Below are 17803 nucleotides of genomic sequence, written 5' to 3' on the forward strand. Positions count from 1 at the left end.
GCTTTAATTGCTAAGTCGTCACAAAGAACAGCCTAAACACGCAAGTACATTCAATTTTTCACTTACCCTTTAACTGTTGACAGCTTTGGCGGATGTGTTGTGGAATACCTAATACACCTCCCTATGAATCTTCTTGTTCCCATGCTATACTGCTCTTAAATTTCCGTTGATTTCACGGAAATCAATTCTAAATTGTTTTCTATTATTTTTTTGCGCATTCCGCATTGTGTATAATTACAAAACACTTCTTTTACACCCCCTCCTTTCCCTACATTCAACACAATTTTAGAGGTTTACTTATCCCAAACCCATTACACCACCTGCTTTACCCATGCAATTATGCAAATATACCTCTAGTCAATCCTATGTATACACGGAGTATTCTTTTCTTTTTTTCTGACACCCTTTTTGTAAGATTAGCAAACACATCAATACAAGACGTTACACATAATGGTATCAAATGCACGACCTTACTATAATTTACTTTTGTGTTTTGTGTGATACTTTGTTTCTTTATTTCTATGTTTTTGTTGAAGTTAGTGTCATGCAAAGAAGGTTCTTTATTAATTTCTTTTCCTCTAGAGCTGGGTCGTGTAAATGAGCACAATATATGACCACAAATGTAAAGAAATCATATGTTATCTTGTAGGTTAACAATTGGACAGTCATTGAGAGTAATATCAACAAAGACTTACATCGGTCTGAACTGAAACTTCCTTTTTAAATGCCCGCAAGGGTGTATAGGAGAGGGGGGTGTAATTCTCTTTTTTTTTTTTGGTCACACCCAATCGCAATTTTTTTAGATTGCAAACATTGTCATAAGTACACTACTCATATTATTATTAGTATTCTTTTGCAGTAACTAAGTACAAAGAAAAATCTGGAACCTTCTACTATACAACTGCTAGAAATCATAGTGTGATCAGATGTTCACGTCCTTCAAACTTCAATCCCCATGTCATGCAATTCCTTTTTCACTATCTCCCCACTCTTTATTCCAATTTTGGTGTTAATGACTATTTGTCTTCTATCCGCCTTTATCTATCATCAAACACAAAATACATCCCATCGTTTTAGTGACACTGCATTTTTTCTCATTCCTGTACAACGTCCTAATTACGAGTATTATTTTTTCTTTTCTTCGCCTCTTCATCTGAGACCTCCAAAGCTTCTAAGCCGTTTGTGTTTCGTAGCTTTTTTTTTTTTTTTGAAACCTGAAACCAAAAACAAATGCAGAGCTGCTTGTTGTTGTTGTGGCAAAGCTCTAAAAGGCATCTCGGAAGCGTGCTTCTCTTTTAAAACCATAAGATTGCTCTTCACCCCCTCTAACAGATGCATACATTGTAATCACAAATTGATCGGAACTTCATTTAAGACTATTGGTCGTAAACCCGTCTAAAGCCAAACTTGTGATAGCACCAAAATTGGCAAAAAACACTGAGCTCTCATTCACTTTAGCTTGTTGACAGAAGTTAACTTTTCATCAATATGAAACTCAACAGACTACCTATTTACCTTTATTTATACTTGGTTGCTCGAATCTTGAATGTTTAGTTTCTTTGTTGGCATCTCTCACCAATCACTCATTCATTAGCGGTTCACTGATTGCCTAATATTAGCGTATCATTGTTATATTACCTCATTTCATAACTGGCCACATAATCCTTTACTTTTGGAAATCTAAATGCGTCTCTAGCCCAACCATAAGCTACTCTAGCCAAATCATTTGCTTCCTTTTGAACTGTTTCATCAACACCCATACCACCTTTTGACAAGTGCACTGCATCAACCACGTCATTGCAACAATTAATTTTAGCTACTTTTTTTCCCTTTTTTCCTCCCACGTTGCTTAATTTATCAGTACAATTTGAGATTTCCTCTAATGCCTCTCGAGTTTCTAGTTGTTTTGAGTTAGTCTCGAGAGACTCACCGCTAGACAAGTGATCAAGACTATGTCTCTCACTATCATGCTGCGGGATGGGTGTTTTGAAGTCCAGATCATCCGGTGTTTCCTTATTGAGAGGCCACTTGAGGTCGAATATTTCAGCTCCATCGATTTTGCAACTAACTTCGTCTTTTTCTTCGTAATCGACTCCGGATTGACTTGATCCAGACCGCATTGGCTCTTTATGTCTACCAACACTGCCGCTTTCAATTATCACCAAACTTGGAATATAATAATCTTTCCCATCCAGGGTTTCCAATGTATCATTCTCAACTTGTGTGGCAGTCAACTTTCCATAGTTCACCTCTGTGTTTGAATTCTTGATTTTCCACTTGTGTTTATCGTTACTAGTTCCAATTTGACAGTTGCATCTTTCCTCCATCACATGCAAGTTGTTAAGGTGCATAGCAAACTTTTGAGCCAAAGTGTCCTTTTCAACTTGAGCACTAAAACTCCTTTTGCGTTTGATTGAACCTGAAGGGGTAAAAAAATCATCTAATTGACAAAATTCATTCATTGTTCTGCTATTCACAGTGTTGGTAACTTTTGTGGTAACTGTTTCACAATCAATTCTGGAGTCAACTTGCCACTTCTTATCATCAACTACCCCAACCTGCTTTTCATCAGTGGCGTTGATGGATAGTGTTGGTAAAACGTCTGTGTTTGTCCTTCGATTATAAACAAGAGTAAAATCATCAACATCTTCAAATATTAACTTATAGCTCTGTTTATAACTTGCTGGTCTATCAGTGGAGTCAACCATAACTTGTCAACGCCTTATTCATCCATAATATGGAAGTATACTTTGAAATGTTTGAAAAGAAATGTATTTGTGTAAAGCATAATTTCGACGCATATCAAAATGATTTTTAAAAATGGCAAAACATTTTAGTTTACTGAGAGACAAGCAGCTCTGTAATACTGTGTTTGAGTAAGAGGTACTTGTTATCAAGTTCAGTATCCAGAGAAGTTGTAGTTGCTGTTGTTGACGCAAATCAACAATACTAGGTTCAATGATACTAGATCAGTCTATTTAAACTTATCATAAAACCTTGGCAGCTTCATGAGCTTTACTAAAACGCTAGACACTATAGACTACATCAATCTGTAAAATGGTTCGTTTCGTGCACATTGTACTACATCATCTTGAAGCAATAATTTTTTTTCGCAACCAATTGATCAAACAAATACGACTTACACATATATTTAATGGCCATTGAGAGAGATTTACATACAAGGCACTATCGTTCTTGAGCCACGATTTACCATATTGGGAGACACAGACAAGGATTACATTTCAATCAATCAGAAAAACTGTACATTCTCTACTTTAAAAAGGGTGAAGCTTTAATCAACAATAATCTCTTCAAGAAGCAAAAAACTCGTGCATGGGATGTCAACACCAACCTTCAGTCCACGTTTTAACCTTTGCCTCGACCTCCAATAGAAAGCCCATTTTCAAGTTTGAATTGAAAATGGAATCCCATTTCTATCATTTGATATCACTCCTTATTTGCATGATTTCTTTTGAGAAAGACAACGATATTCAGGGGCTTTGTTCTTGACTGGAAACTCGCCGTACTTGACTTTTGACCACTTGCTACATTTGCATCCATGTTTGCCGTACTTTTTGCGGACACATTTCTGAGTTTGTTGTTTTGCGTAAAACATTGGCACTCGTATTGATGAGGAAGCAAACTCCCCAAGCTTACTTGCACACGACACCCCCTCCTTATCATTATTGAAAGACACTTTGTCAACAATACTCAAACCAGATGAATTTGCCAACTTCTTAGCTGATCCAACATTAAACCCTTTTGCAACCTTTTTGAATTTGGAATACTTCCATGGCTTTGGCGTTGCTCTGAGAGGCTTGGAGCTGATGGAGTTATTAAACTCGCATTTAACTTGGTCCCATTCGGAGAATTTTTTGCCATGTTGTACAGTGCGCCTTTGCGTAAAACGTGTCCCCAAAGGTGCATTGGAACACTTCCATCTCTTGGCCCACCCCTCTTGAAAAATGTCGAATTCCTCCAAATTTATTCTTGTATCATTACAGTATGCCTTGTATTGAGTGACATCATCTCCATTAAGGTACAAATGCTCTGCATAGTCAAGGGCATCGTCGGTAAAGGCAAAATTGTGAACTACTTCACCACCATCGGATTGAAGAAGTTCGAACTTGAAGTCATCATCCCGTTTAGTCGAGCATCGTGGATTCAATGAAAGAGCGAATACCAAGTCGATAAAAAGACCCAATATTATAAGAACTTTGGTGAGGTTGAGTTTATCTATTAAGTTAATCATGGTGTGATATATCAACTTGTGACCCCGAAAAGTAAAAAGTATACCTTTTAGTCACAGTCAAGAGCAATCGTCCATGTTTTTATAATCTTCATGCCTCCAATTGGACAATAAATGATCCAAAGTCTAAAAGTTCAAAATGCGCTAAATTCAAAACCACAACAAAAATAAGAATTGTTTTGTGATGCATATCAATTGAACATAGTCTGACGAAAAAAAAAAAAAAAGTATGCCGTGCATGAGTTATCAGCTCAAGGCCAGTTTTTATAACAACGTATAAGCCATTGCCCGTTCACTGTGTCCTCATTTTGATGCAGCACCTTCACCTTTTTGTTCATTCTGGTTGAACACTTTGAAATTAAATGTAAGCGTTGTCATTGTTATTCTCGTAAATGTGACGTAAAATGAAAGGCTTTTGTCCTCTTGTTTGTGATGCATAATCGAAAATAAACTTTATCGAGAAATCAGTCATGACCACCACTATGCGAATTTGTCTCCTAGTATAAAAAGCTCACTTATTCGAACATCCATATGCAGTGATTTGGGCCCCTTTGGTCAATAGACACTGCTTGACATATGGCCACCATTATGCGAAGTCTGCCAGAAAATTAAGCAACAATAACAACTTACTGCACGGGAAAGATCCCACTTGCATGCACGGCATCAAACCATTAACCAATTATAAAAAAATGTCATTCTAATCTTTCATGCACTGGCGCTTATTTCTTGGAATCATTTGACTGAGCTAACGAATTATCAATTTTTGAACAACGAGATCTTTAATGTTCCTTTAACTGTTTATTGACTATAAAGCTTTCGCTTCAAATCGTAACGCATCCATATTGCTCGTTGGGACAAATCATCACCGAAGCTTCAGATAACTCTCCAAACGCAAATCCCACGAGTGAAACCAAAATTCAACACCAGGGTTTCTAATCAATTACAAATTGAAGTAGGTACAATGTCAAATGTTTTGTTGCTGGCCCATACTATTCCAGTGACGTTTTTTCTGAAACCATCTTTCCTTTGTCAACCACATTTTTCTCCAAGTTTATCCAGCTTGAGCCATTGCAGTATCGTGGCATTATTACATTTAGTAGCTGGGAAACCCTGTCAGTAGTAAGTCACAGCAAATCAATTTAATAGAATCACGTCAGTTGCATCAATGATTTATACATCCAAATTCCGAATACTAATACTTCCGTGGTGTTTCTTGGGTCTCTTGGAAACGCATATTCCAAAAGGTGTCAAATCGTAGCAGTTGTCACAAATCAAAATCCTTATTTTCTTATATCTTTTCCACAATCAATACAACTTCTCAAAAGTGTCGCTAAAGATTTCGCCAACAAAATCAAAAGTCAAGCCCATCAACTAAAGCTCAAAATCTGACAATGCATCACTTATGCAGCAAGCTTCAATCTTCCAAACTTTGCCAACCCTTTGTATAGTTTACTTTCTCAACCCCCTCATTTCAAAATCCTGACGCTCGGATTCTAACTTTACTCTTAACGTTGACTTTTCCAAGAGGGAGACGGGTGGTTTAATTCGTGCCCTGATATAGTCGTATCAAGTTCGCAACAGGCGAGAGCATGATCGTGGTGTAGCATTTGGTCAAACTTTGAAAAAAGGGGTTGCTAATTTGTGTTTGATCTGTAAAATGTTATCGGAACTGTAAACTTATAATAAACCTATGATTGCTTTTCGGGATGGCAAGTACTCTGTGAGCTGTAAATAGTGACTTTCTACCGTTAACTCCCACCAAGGAGGTCCCTTCACGTGTAAACACATTATGCAAAAATGGTTGCTTCTTGTGCATATCAACTTGGCAACAACAAAAAAAAAAAACCAAGATGAAGCACAAAGTAATTTCCGTGATCGACAAAATTATACCCACTCTCGAACCAAAAAAGCTCGGAACAGAATAACCTCATACACCACCTTTTATCCCCCATCCACGTCACCCCGTAAATATGCCACGATTAGAAGATGCCGAGATCAAAAAATATTGGCAAATTTTTCAAGGATTAAAACCAGTTGACAATAAACTCTCCGGTGATAGCGTTGCTCCTGTTTTGAAAAACTCTCGATTACCACAACAACAATTATCAGCAATTTGGGATCTTAGTGATATCGACAATGATGGAAGTTTGGACTTTGAGGAGTTTTGTATAACCATGCGATTGATTTTTGATTTGGTAAATGGATCAATACCCGAAGTTCCTGATCAATTGCCTTCGTGGTTGATTCCATCGTCTAAAGCAGCTTTGATTCAAGCTAATCAAGCAGTAAGTCAGGGGAGAAATGTTGGATTGGATTACGAAGATGATGAAGATGGCCTAAGTGATGATTTTGATTGGTATATATCCCCCAGTGACAAATCAACTTATGAAACGATATACCAATCGAAAAATGATCAGTTTGGCAGAATAAGATTTGATTCATTGAATTCGTTGTACTCGACGTTGACCAATGTCCCATCAAGTGATATATCCTCAGCATGGAACTTGGTGAATCCCAAATCATTTGAAACTATAGATAAGGATCAGACATTGGTGTTTTTGCACATATTGAACCAGAGGGAAAATGGTAAACGAGTGCCTCGTGGTGTGCCAGCTAGTTTGAGAGCTACGTTTTCAAAAGAAGTACCTAGCTATGATTTGAGTGCACAAGCAAAACCACTCGAAACAACAAAGACACAGGCTTCTAAACGTTCGTTTGCTGAAAGCTATTTAAGCAAGATTGGTCACGGAAGTAATGGTAATGCGGAAAAGGGAACAGACTTTTCGGCCACTGAGGGAACAGATTGGGAAGAGGTGAGATTAAAGAGAGAATTGGCAAATTTGGAAAAGTTGCTCTCCGAAGTGCAGAATAGATCAAAAGCTGATGAAAAGGAGTCTGAAGAACAACGAATGATAAAGTATGAGTTTGAGCAATTGTTGAAATACAAACAGGATCAGTACAATAGACAACAATCGGGCAGTGGACAAGACGATTTACTGAAGGTCGAAAATGATATTAAAGATCTCGAAACACAAGCCGAGTCATTACAAGAATATTTGGATTCACGAAGCCAAGAATTGGCTAGATTGAATCAAGAGATAGCATCACTACAACATTAGATGCTACAATGGTGGTGCTTTTTGTTGATCCCATTTTTCTAATAGAGACTATATTTCCATTTACTTTTTCTCTTCTTTATTCTCTGGTTCCAGTTCTGGAGTTGGCAACTTGAAATTTTCTGGAGTGAAGTCTTGTCCATCGCCAACTGGTTCCCAAACTGATGAACCAACAGTAAAATTTCTCCATGCTTGAGTCAATTCCAATGGTTCATAAACAACTCTTTTCTTTTCTTCATCGTATCTAACTTCAGTGTAACCAGTTGTAGGGAAATCTTTTCTCAATGGGTGACCTTCGAATCCATAATCAGTCATGATTCTTCTCAAATCTGGATGTCCAGTAAAGAAAACACCAAACAAGTCATAAGTTTCTCTTTCAAACCAATTTGCACCGTTGAATAATGGTGTAACCGAAGGAACAGGACTGGTTTCACTGGCATATGTCTTGACTCTTATTCTTGAATTGTGTCTGACTGACAACAAGTTGTAAACAACGTCAAATCTATTAGTTCTTGATGGGTAATCAGCTGCAGTAACATCCATGCATGCTTTGAATTGAGCTGAAGTGTGATATTTTAAAAATGACATGACTGGTCTCAATGCGGAAGGAGCAACATAAATTGTCAATTCATCCTTCCATACAGAGAATTGTTGAACAAATTTAGGTAAACATGCCATAATATAAGTACCAAACTTGTGCAATTCTTCAATTTGTACTTTATACTTTTCAGTTGGGTTTATTAAGGGAACATAAATTTCTGGTTCTTCTTTTCTTGGTAATGTTTTGAGATCCACAAGGTCTTCCTCATGAGCAATATATTTCACTGTAGATTGTGTGAATGATCTAACGGGTAAAGACTTTGGTGTGAGGAGGAACCTTGGAGCCCTTTGGACCGTTCTTTTGAGTATTGACGAAGGAAGCATATTTGGGGTAACTCTTATAGTTGTAAAGGGGAGTTGAATAAATAAATAATGTACAAGTGGTAACAGATGTAAAGACAAGGGGAGGTTAGTGGTTGCGGTGATGAATGAGTATCCACAAATGGGCTCTCTACTGTTTGAAAGTGTTGTGTGTTTGTAGAGTGAAGCTTATAGAGGTATCGAAATTTTTTAATTCTTTTTTTCTGTTTTTATTGAAAACGCAAAATTTGGTCTTTTGAAGGATATGAGCCAATTACTCAAAACAATGAGGTTGATGTAGAGTAGATTGCTTGCAGGTGTGCAAACAGGATTTAATAGTGTCTACAGAGGGATCTAATTGCAAGGTTGTATCCTATTAATGGTGTGTGTACTGATAGGATTAGTAGTTTCTCTGCACACTACAATATTTCAATATTTGTAAGTCAAATTTGAAGAAATGCAATTGGGTGAAATGGAAACACAGAAGAAAAAAACAAAAAAAAAAGTTAGAGACACTTCATTTGCAACAAGAATATGAAGAAAAAAGTCGTGTATTGAGTGACAAAACAAATAGTTGGAACATTTTCATCGTCAAATGTACCCTGTTCGAACCTGGCACACATTCTCTCTGTAGAGCCACTTGTGCACCAGCTTGCGAACCCATTCCCCCACTGGCAATGATGTAAGTATCTCAGAATCAAAATGGCAAAAAAAAATGGTAAATCTCTTTGTAAAGCGTGTCATCTTTATGCAAGGACAATGCTAATCTTCTCTGTATTGTTAAATTTGACAAATGTACTATCCGAAGATAATACGAACAAATAAAAACTTAGGAACAATAAGTTGATAAAAAAAAACATCACATGACATATACTTAAGACTTTTACTTCACGTTATCAATTATTTTACTGGAGTTTTACTCTAGCACTATAATTGCAAGAGCTACTCCAACACGAGCACCACTGATGTATCTCAAACAGAAGGAGCAACCCTGTCGATCATCGACGCACTTTCTGAGTTCGATTCAGCTCTTTTTTTCCAGTGGCATGACTTGAAGATCATGACATCAGTGTGACCGAAACACAGCACCAACTAACCCTTCACTTGTATCGAAGTAACATCGGTCTGTTCCCAAAATGTGAACAATTGCAAAACTTCATCGTCTAGTGTGGACCCAGCGTTTATTCTTTTTTTGACGTACAGAAGTCCTGTCAAATGGGAACCAACCATTTTAGTAAATCTCTCTCGGTTCCCGCAAAAAGGAGAGAGAAAAAAAAAAAGAACCAAAGACACTTCGAAATATACAGAAGCTTTTCAGAAAGACAAAAAGTTCACCTCTTCCACAACAACAATGGTACGAGGTATAGCTTCATGGCGACATTCGATCACGCAAAAAGCATCACAATTACACCTGAAAGTTGCCACTCGTTGCATATCAATCAATCATAGATCTGTACCTCAAGAAGCAACATCATTATCATCGTCTGATGCAAACGACAGTAGCGATACATTGTTGAACAAGACAGTAACGGATTCCGAAAACATTGGCCAAGTGACCCAATTGAAGCCGTATCAGACTTTAGAAACAGCCAAATTTGAAAGTTTGGGAACTCCTCCCACCATCTTGTCGATTCATTCACCACCTTCTGTGCCCATTTACTTGCGTCGTGGATCGTTGTTGTCAATATACGGATTGAAATCGACCGCCAACAGCAATAACAACAGTGACAAGACTGGAACTTTTGTTGACGACGGACCAATAATACGTAACACTATAGAATATCCGCATTTATGGAAACGTTTATTATTGTTTGGTAAATTTCAAAGTTTCCAAAAATTGATTTCAACAATTCCCATATCGTTATTAATCAGTAGCAAGAACAAATCATCCGGCCACAAAGCAATCACGACATCATCATCATTTGTCAATGTGATACTAGATGGACTGAATGACTGGGCAATTTTAAACAAGAATGCCATTCAAGTCTACACCGGAAACTCATTACTGGTTTCATTACATAGTTTACCACGCTACATTTCCAAAAAATTGGCCAAACAAATGAATAATGGAACCCAAAACAGCAGCGGATCCAAGGGAACGCGGGTTGAAACGGGTTTACGAAGCTTATGGAACCGGGGATATACTTTACTAAGTGGTCGAGGACAAGTTGGACTTGTGGGTAATGGAGGCATATATCAATTGGATATTGGTGAACACGAAGAGATTTTGATTAACAAATGGGCATTGTTGGCGATAACTGTGAATGGACCGTTTGATTTGGAAAATTGTGTAATAAAGGATACGTCAACTATATCACAGCAAAGTCAACTTTCGGTGACATCTGCGCCATCAGCGGCATTGTCATCATCAGTAACATCATCCCCATTGTCGTCGTGGTGGTCACGGTTACTGTTGCTGCTGCTAATCAAAAGATCCAATAACCAAGTTGCCAACCACACTACAAATACAATCAGTACGACTACTACTAAAGCTCCACCCACCACAGCTTCACCAACAACTTCACCTACAGCTTCACCTACAGCTTCACAAATATACCACCAATTCAAATACTACACGTCAAAAATCTCCCATGGGACCAAATCACTCATATCATCCATCCACAAAACTTATTTGAAATTACGCACAAAATGGACAATTTTCACACTAGGAACCAATGATTTTGTTAAAATTGTAGGACCAAGGAATGTACTCGTTCAGTCTAGTTTTCATACACCAAACCAAAGACAGCAACAACATGGGGGGATTTACCAACTGAAGAAATTGCAATTGTTGCCATCCGATACTCATGAATATGTCGCTGTCTCATTACCATCGAAAAAGAATCCCAAGGATTATTTAAGTTATGTTACAATTGACCCTGAAAAGGGTGCTGTTTTTGCAAACACACCCAATTTCAAACAAACAGTTGATGAAATTGAACGTAAACAAAACTAAAGTAATTGCTTTACATAGAAAATGATATAGATGGAGGGATTATTAAATCTCAAATTTGTGTCTTTATTACTCTATTAAATAAAAAAACAGCTACATCATCTCTAAATACACACATATATAAAACGAACTAAAATAAACTCAACCCCTTGTTGATACTGATCAATAATCTTTCCAATTTTGAACTTTCCTAATCAAAGGGTCTTCAGAAACCACCAGGTGAGGAGGTGGTGGTGGTAGTCCATCACTTGAAGAATACAACTCCGAGTTGAGGATTTGCGAAATTGGTGGCAACTGTGGCTTTGTCGCGGGTGCCAGCGACGACATGTATTTTTTGTCTCTATTGTTATCAAAATACTGTGACGTTGCATTATTTTGCACCTGGTGTTGCGCACGTACATTGCTCATTTTCCTATGTGATCTTCTCTTTCTTTTTTTCGAAAGTAGTGGTGGTGGTGGTTGTGGTGAAGAACCTGCAACACCATTATTAGGATTGGTCTTTTCTTCCTCAGTATCATCTTGTTCATCCTCCATCGATTCATCTTCATCTTTAACCCCATCATCTTCTTCGGGTTCCCCTGCTTCCTCCACTTGATGTTCCACTATAGGCGACTGTTGTGGGTCAATCAAGGTGCGCAAGTTACTCTTTGATGAAGCCGAGAAAGAAGAACCGTGTGAGCTAGAGGCACCACCACCACCACCATTAGATCCAAGCAAACTCACACTGCTGTCATTGTTATTGCTAAAACTCAATGGAGCAAATTTACCACTTCCAGGAGCAGAATTCGCTCTTGTTGAATCTTCACTTGAATTACCAGAATCACGATGTAAAGATAACAAACTTGACGAGTCTTTTGAGCCACTGCTGAGTGACCCAGCACTATTTGATAATTCATTGCTCTTGTTTGATTGTCCACTATCATCAGAATGTTCACCACTTGCCTTGGAGTTTCTTGACAAAGCACTACCAACATCATCCTCGCCATCGTTACTTGAAGAGCATCGTTCTGAGCTCGAGCTAGTATCACCCTCAGTTTCCTTTCCAGGTGATGGACTTTCTGAAAAATTGGTTGACGGTGGATGCTCCCCAGTTGAAGGCGCTGAATCTCTAGACGAGCCCAATCTGTTTGCATACTTATCACTATCCAGCAGCAGTTCCTCCTTACTTGAAAAGGAAAAACCATGTGGTGCTGTATGCAATCCACCATTAGCCGTTGATGAGTTGTGATTGGTTGCATTGAGCTGTGGTGAGTGCTGCGAGTAAGTGGGTTGAAATTGTGTTGTTGGTGAAGATCCTCCCCGCAAGGCTCCTCCTCCTCCTCTCGAGAAGGCAAACTTACTTCTTGTAGGGTGTAGTCTAGGCGGTGGTAATGGTACAGGGAAGCCAGCCGGTGGCGAATAATAACGATGATGATCTTGTTGATTTGACTCTAGCGTACGATGGTATGTAGGTGTTACTTGGCTACACACATTTGAGCTTTCCAAAGAGGTACCACTATTTTGAGCAATCAATGGGGAAACGGCATTGTCAGTGCGCCGATTTGGATCTCCAGGGTAATTAATCTTTTGTAAATTAGGAGCAGAACCTGCACTGCGAGTCAAATCTCCATACGATGATGATGAAGTTGTACGGAATTGAGGTTGAATCGGTGTTGATGATCCAGAAATTGGTGCCACCAGAGCCAAAGGGGGCAAGCTCGGTTTGCTCAATGATGATGATGATGATGATGATGATGATGATGGAGGAGGGGGTGGGCTACCTTGATATGGCGCGTTGTGATTATACGTTACTTGTCTATGCCTCGCATTGGACGAGTCTAGTGGTGGGTCGGCACCTCCTTCTTGCGATGTTGGTGACCCTGCCAAGGGTACATATTGTAGTTGTTGGCTGCTACCACCACCAGCACCATTGCTCCATGGTTGTGTCGATGACCCTGGTGATGGTGAAGATACAACATAATACTTTGACATTACTTTGGCAATGGCTTTCCCCAAATCACTCCAATTAAACACTTTCAAATCCTTTTCGATATTTCTTGGACGAGGATTCTCCATACTCATAATCAAACTGAAAAACTCACGATCATTCTTGTTTGATCTTGATACCGTTGTTGGTTTCAAACTTTGCAAGTTTCGTCTAATACGATTCTTTTCTTCAATTCCAAAACTTTGATGAACCAAGTATTCGAGTAGCAAGATAATGTCAACAGATGTGCAAATAAATCTCTTCTTCTCTTGCCAGTAAATGCATGAAATGACAGCTTGAGTCACACCATAATCAACCGATTTTATTGCTTCAAAGTTTATCATTTGCATAGTGCTGTTGTTGTTGTTGTTGTTGTTGTTGTTGTTGTCATCGCCATGCAGAACATCAAACTTGACCAATCTTCTTCTGGCTTTAACTTCATCTTCAGTCCAATTCTCAATCATTGAGTTTAAATCTTTGATAAATTTGAGATTAACGGCATGGTTTGGGTTAAGATGGTGCAGGAATTGACGTACAAATTGCGAACTTGATTGTGATTGCTGACCCATATGGTACAGCAGTGAATCAAATCTGCCCGAAGAGGGTTGTTGTTGAAAAGTGGAAGAAGCATGATAGTGCTGCTGTAATTGTTGTTGTTGTGGTTGTTGTTGCTGAGGTGGTTGTTGTTGCTGTGGTTGCGCTTGGTGATGTGTAGGTAAAGGCAAAGTTGGCTTTGGTTGACTCAATGGAAGCCCATTGACATGAGATTGTGGTACATGGTCAAAAGCAGCATCAGTTCCACCTCCATACTGAGGAGGATGTGTATAATCCTGGGGTCCACTTCTGTAACTTTGAGTTCTGTTATGTTCCAACATCTGGAAATGTGGACTAGCTCTCAGCGTAAAGCTATCGTTTATGTTGTTGTTATGGTCATTGTGGTAATGATTGCCATTAGAGCTCTGATTGTGGTTAGTGTTATAGACATTTCCGATTGAAGCATGCGGAGGCTTAGCTTGACTATTCATAGCAGAAGTAATTGGTGGTGGTAAAGACATGAGTGGATGCTGTGGGGGTTGTGGAATAGGTGTAGCATGTAAAGCAGGCGGAGGAGACGATTGGTATAAACTTTGATGGAAAGTACCTCCATTTGGTGTTCCCAAATTTATATTTGCAGCAATGTCTGAAGTTGATCTGTAATGATGCTTGTTGGTATTGCCGTAATTGTGACCATTAGTGTTGTTGCTGTAGTATGGATTGCTATTGTAACTGCCGGTGTTGCCACTGCCGCTGCCGCTGCCGGTGTTGTTGTTGTTGTTGTTGTTGTTGTTGTTGCCATTGTTTTCACTTGCATTAGCAGTTGTGAGTCTATTGTATTGTCCCATAACAAAAAAATAAAAATAAGAAAAAAAAAAAAAATTTAAATTGTAGTAGTACACTCTAGTGTATGTACTGTGTAATGTGATGGATGGATGGATGGATTGAGGTTATTTAAAGCAGTGGAAAGGAAGCTTTGTCTTCCAATGTATAAAGTTGTTTCTTGGTTGTTATTTGTAGTAATACTTTAGCAAACTCCAGTGTCTATCATGTGCTGCACAATGTATGTGTATGTGTATATATATGCTCCAAAGTTGGGTACGTACAGTGAAAAAACACAGGCTGGTTGTAAAAACAAAGCAAAATGTCAATGTCTAAAAAAGTGTTGACAGTAGTTTGCAATAGTTGTATATAGAAGAATTCTGTCTTTCTCTATGTTTCTGTGTGTGTCTAGATGGATGTTGAATATGTATATAACAAACTGTTTATTCTTTTTGTTGGGGAAAAGAAAATGAGCATTCAATGTTGTATAAATAAATACTTACTTGTCTTTATATATATTTGATGTATATATATATTTGATGTATATATCATATATCACTTGTATTTGTATTTGTATTTGTATTTGTATTTGTATTTAATTTTTTTTTACATTTTATTTTTTTTTTGTGAAGTCCGTTACACAAAACGTAAATGAAAAGACAAATACAAATGACCATAGTTGGGTGAGTGGACAGTCTAGGTTATTTCTCAAAGTTAAATCAACATACAGCAACTATATTAGACAGTAGTAGTAGTAGTAATAATAATGACCACTACTACTACTACTACTACTACTATTACTACTATTACTACTGTATATGACTGTAGCTACAACCAGTCAATAATAGTGGTGTACATTTTAAAAGAAAACGGACTTCAACACTAAGAAGAAACCATATCATCACCTTTTTTTTTTTTTTTTCAGAATTTTTTTTTTTTTTCAGATTTTGTTTCTTGGGGAATTTGAAATAAGAATGCATCGAATAGGATCCCCCTAACTCTCTTGTATACTCTTCGTTTTCGTCGTCATCTTCCATGGTATCGAGTATGTGTTATACATACTTGTATTACACAGTACCCTGATGGTACGTTTCTTCTTGTCAACTGAGTATTATCTGCCTCTTTCTTTTTGTCTCTTTATATCTGTGTACTGTGGTGTATCAATATGTGTCATTGCATTCTTTTGAGACAAAAATGAGACAAAATTGAGACAACAAAAAATACTATGCGAAGTCCGTTGCCCTCGAAAGAAAAATAAAAATAAAAATATTATATTATATTATATTATATTATCCCAAAGTACACTACCAATTATACCCCCCCCACCAGAATAATGAAGAGAAGAAATATAAAAGAACAATATATAGAAACCTAAACAAAACGGAACTCCACTTTACACACACACACACACATATACACACTATTGAACATAACTAGCAAGTACTGGGCTCTTAGTCTAATCTTATCACATGATAAATTAAATTAACTATATTATTACGTCACACTGGATTTAGACGAACAGAAATAGAATGGTTTACAGACTTGCTTTTGTATATCTTGGTGCATCATTCGTAATCTCTAGAGTATAGTATAAGTCTGTCTACTCTCTACTACTAGAGTAACACTTGTACATACACAGTAGTCAATGAATTTTTCAAAGGAACATAATCAATAGCAATCTCATATGAAGAGGAATCAATCCGCTGAGAAGGGGGGGTAGGGGTGGGCACAGCAAACATAAAATCAACAACTGTACTATTTTTCTGGTTTTCTTTAAAGTTACCGAGGATTTTCTACAAAATTAAAGAAGAAGAAGAAGAAGAAGAAGAAGAAGAAGAATTTAATACAAACCGGATTTCAGCTATAATTTAATTTATTTTACTACACAAAAGTAAAATTGGACAGATTGGTTTCAGTTTAAAAAGACTCAACTCCTAAAACTTTAAAACTCAAAAACTAGTTCAACTGAAATTGCAAAAGAAAAGAAGAAACCCCATACACAAATGGAATTCCATCGCAAACAATGTACAATGCACTCAACGCAATGTGTATACTTGTATTACTTGAACACTACTGGAGGACAATAACAATTGCATGGGAATAATCTTCCACTCCCCCCCTAACATCAATCTCTTTGCAAAATATGTGTTATACATAAAACCAACATCTGATAGCTCAACTTTAAATTTTTTTTTTTGACGTTTCTCAAACTTACCCGGCACTTGCCTTTGATTAAATATCATTCTAACAACAAAGACATAATCCACCCTCGGAATAGGTATGTTGTATCATCAACAATTGTAAAGCATCCCTCTTGTAAGCAAGACTGAATATAGTTTTTGTATTCTCCATGACAAAAAGAAAGAACAAACTTTTATTTTGGTAAAATGATACCGTCTTCTTGGTATTCAAGGCAATCACTTTTATGCAACCCATCATAAAGTAAAAATCGCATTTATGAACCCAGAAATAGGATTGACAATTTACTCAAAACTATCAAACCTTGGCTTCAAAACTAATTGCGATTTTTCATTCCTTCTTTCTTGTCAAATTAATGAAAAAAAAAAAAAAAATCACGTTTTGTGTGGATTTTGTTGCAAAAAAAAAAAAGAAGTTTATACCAACAAAACAAGGTATGATATGACCCACCTATATTGAATACAACAAACCAATCATTTGTGTCAAAAAAAAAAAAAAAAAAATGCAAGAGAATTTGCGTTTTTGAACTCCTAGGCTCAAGTGGTTTTAAAGAATAAGGTCAATTGATGTTTGGCAAAACAAAAAAAGAAATTTTTTTTTTAAAAAAATAGAATTAATTTTGAACGATGCGGGAATCGAACCCACGGCAATTGCTTGGAAGGCAATTATGTTACCACTACACCAATCGTCCTAATTGTTGAATTTGTTACTCAAAATCAGGGAGCAGTAAGGTTGTAGTGAGTCACGTTAACAGTACCTTTTTTAATTGTCTAAGGTGACAAGATTGACCTCTTATGAGATGTACAATACAATAATTGAGTCGATCAAGCTATTCAGAGAAAGCCTAGAGAAACAAATTGCAGGTTGGTCACAATTTAGGACCAAGCTACAAAAAAACATTGATTATTGAACCACCAAATAATTTGTATTTTGCACCCAATCCAATATATAAAGACAATAAATTCAACAAAACCACAACTACAAGAAAAAACCAATCGGCAATTTTAAATGTTATGACAAACAAAGACAACTAGAACGTGGAGGGCTTTAAGGGGCAATTACCA

General features: G+C 37.4%; 6 protein-coding genes and 1 non-coding gene across 7 annotated transcripts; 2 read left to right on the plus strand and 5 right to left on the minus strand. All coding sequences in view use genetic code 12, as the record gives it.

Annotated features, from left to right (window-relative positions):
• Window positions 1-1634: 1634 nt before the first annotated feature.
• On the minus strand, window positions 1635-2708 carry CPAR2_102010 (uncharacterized protein; the record flags this gene model as incomplete). Its single annotated transcript, XM_036812145.1, has 1 exon — window positions 1635-2708. One exon carries the CDS (start codon window positions 2706-2708, stop codon window positions 1635-1637), a length of 1074 nt encoding a protein of 357 aa, XP_036663346.1.
• A 746-nt stretch (window positions 2709-3454) lies between these two features.
• On the minus strand, window positions 3455-4252 carry CPAR2_102020 (uncharacterized protein; the record flags this gene model as incomplete). The annotated part of the gene is made up of 1 exon (XM_036812156.1): window positions 3455-4252. The coding sequence occupies one exon, from the start codon at window positions 4250-4252 to the stop codon at window positions 3455-3457; it is 798 nt and encodes a 265-aa protein (XP_036663347.1).
• A 1967-nt stretch (window positions 4253-6219) lies between these two features.
• END3 (End3p) lies at window positions 6220-7368 on the plus strand (the record flags this gene model as incomplete). Its single annotated transcript, XM_036812167.1, has 1 exon — window positions 6220-7368. One exon carries the CDS (start codon window positions 6220-6222, stop codon window positions 7366-7368), a length of 1149 nt encoding a protein of 382 aa, XP_036663348.1.
• Window positions 7369-7428: 60 nt separating this feature from the next.
• Window positions 7429-8289, minus strand: ALI1 (Ali1p; the record flags this gene model as incomplete). Its single annotated transcript, XM_036812178.1, has 1 exon — window positions 7429-8289. One exon carries the CDS (start codon window positions 8287-8289, stop codon window positions 7429-7431), a length of 861 nt encoding a protein of 286 aa, XP_036663349.1.
• A 1327-nt stretch (window positions 8290-9616) lies between these two features.
• Window positions 9617-11221, plus strand: CPAR2_102050 (uncharacterized protein; the record flags this gene model as incomplete). The annotated part of the gene is made up of 1 exon (XM_036812189.1): window positions 9617-11221. One exon carries the CDS (start codon window positions 9617-9619, stop codon window positions 11219-11221), a length of 1605 nt encoding a protein of 534 aa, XP_036663350.1.
• A 159-nt stretch (window positions 11222-11380) lies between these two features.
• On the minus strand, window positions 11381-14566 carry CPAR2_102060 (uncharacterized protein; the record flags this gene model as incomplete). Its single annotated transcript, XM_036812200.1, has 1 exon — window positions 11381-14566. The coding sequence occupies one exon, from the start codon at window positions 14564-14566 to the stop codon at window positions 11381-11383; it is 3186 nt and encodes a 1061-aa protein (XP_036663351.1).
• A 2793-nt stretch (window positions 14567-17359) lies between these two features.
• On the minus strand, window positions 17360-17430 carry CPAR2_t_cp_Gly(UCC)_45. Its single transcript has one exon. It is a non-coding gene; the product is annotated as a tRNA-Gly (tRNA).
• Window positions 17431-17803: the final 373 nt, after the last annotated feature.

Source organism: Candida parapsilosis, contig 005569 (genome assembly GCF_000182765.1).
Source record: "Candida parapsilosis strain CDC317 annotated contig 005569".
Lineage (NCBI taxonomy): Eukaryota > Fungi > Ascomycota > Pichiomycetes > Serinales > Debaryomycetaceae > Lodderomyces > Lodderomyces parapsilosis.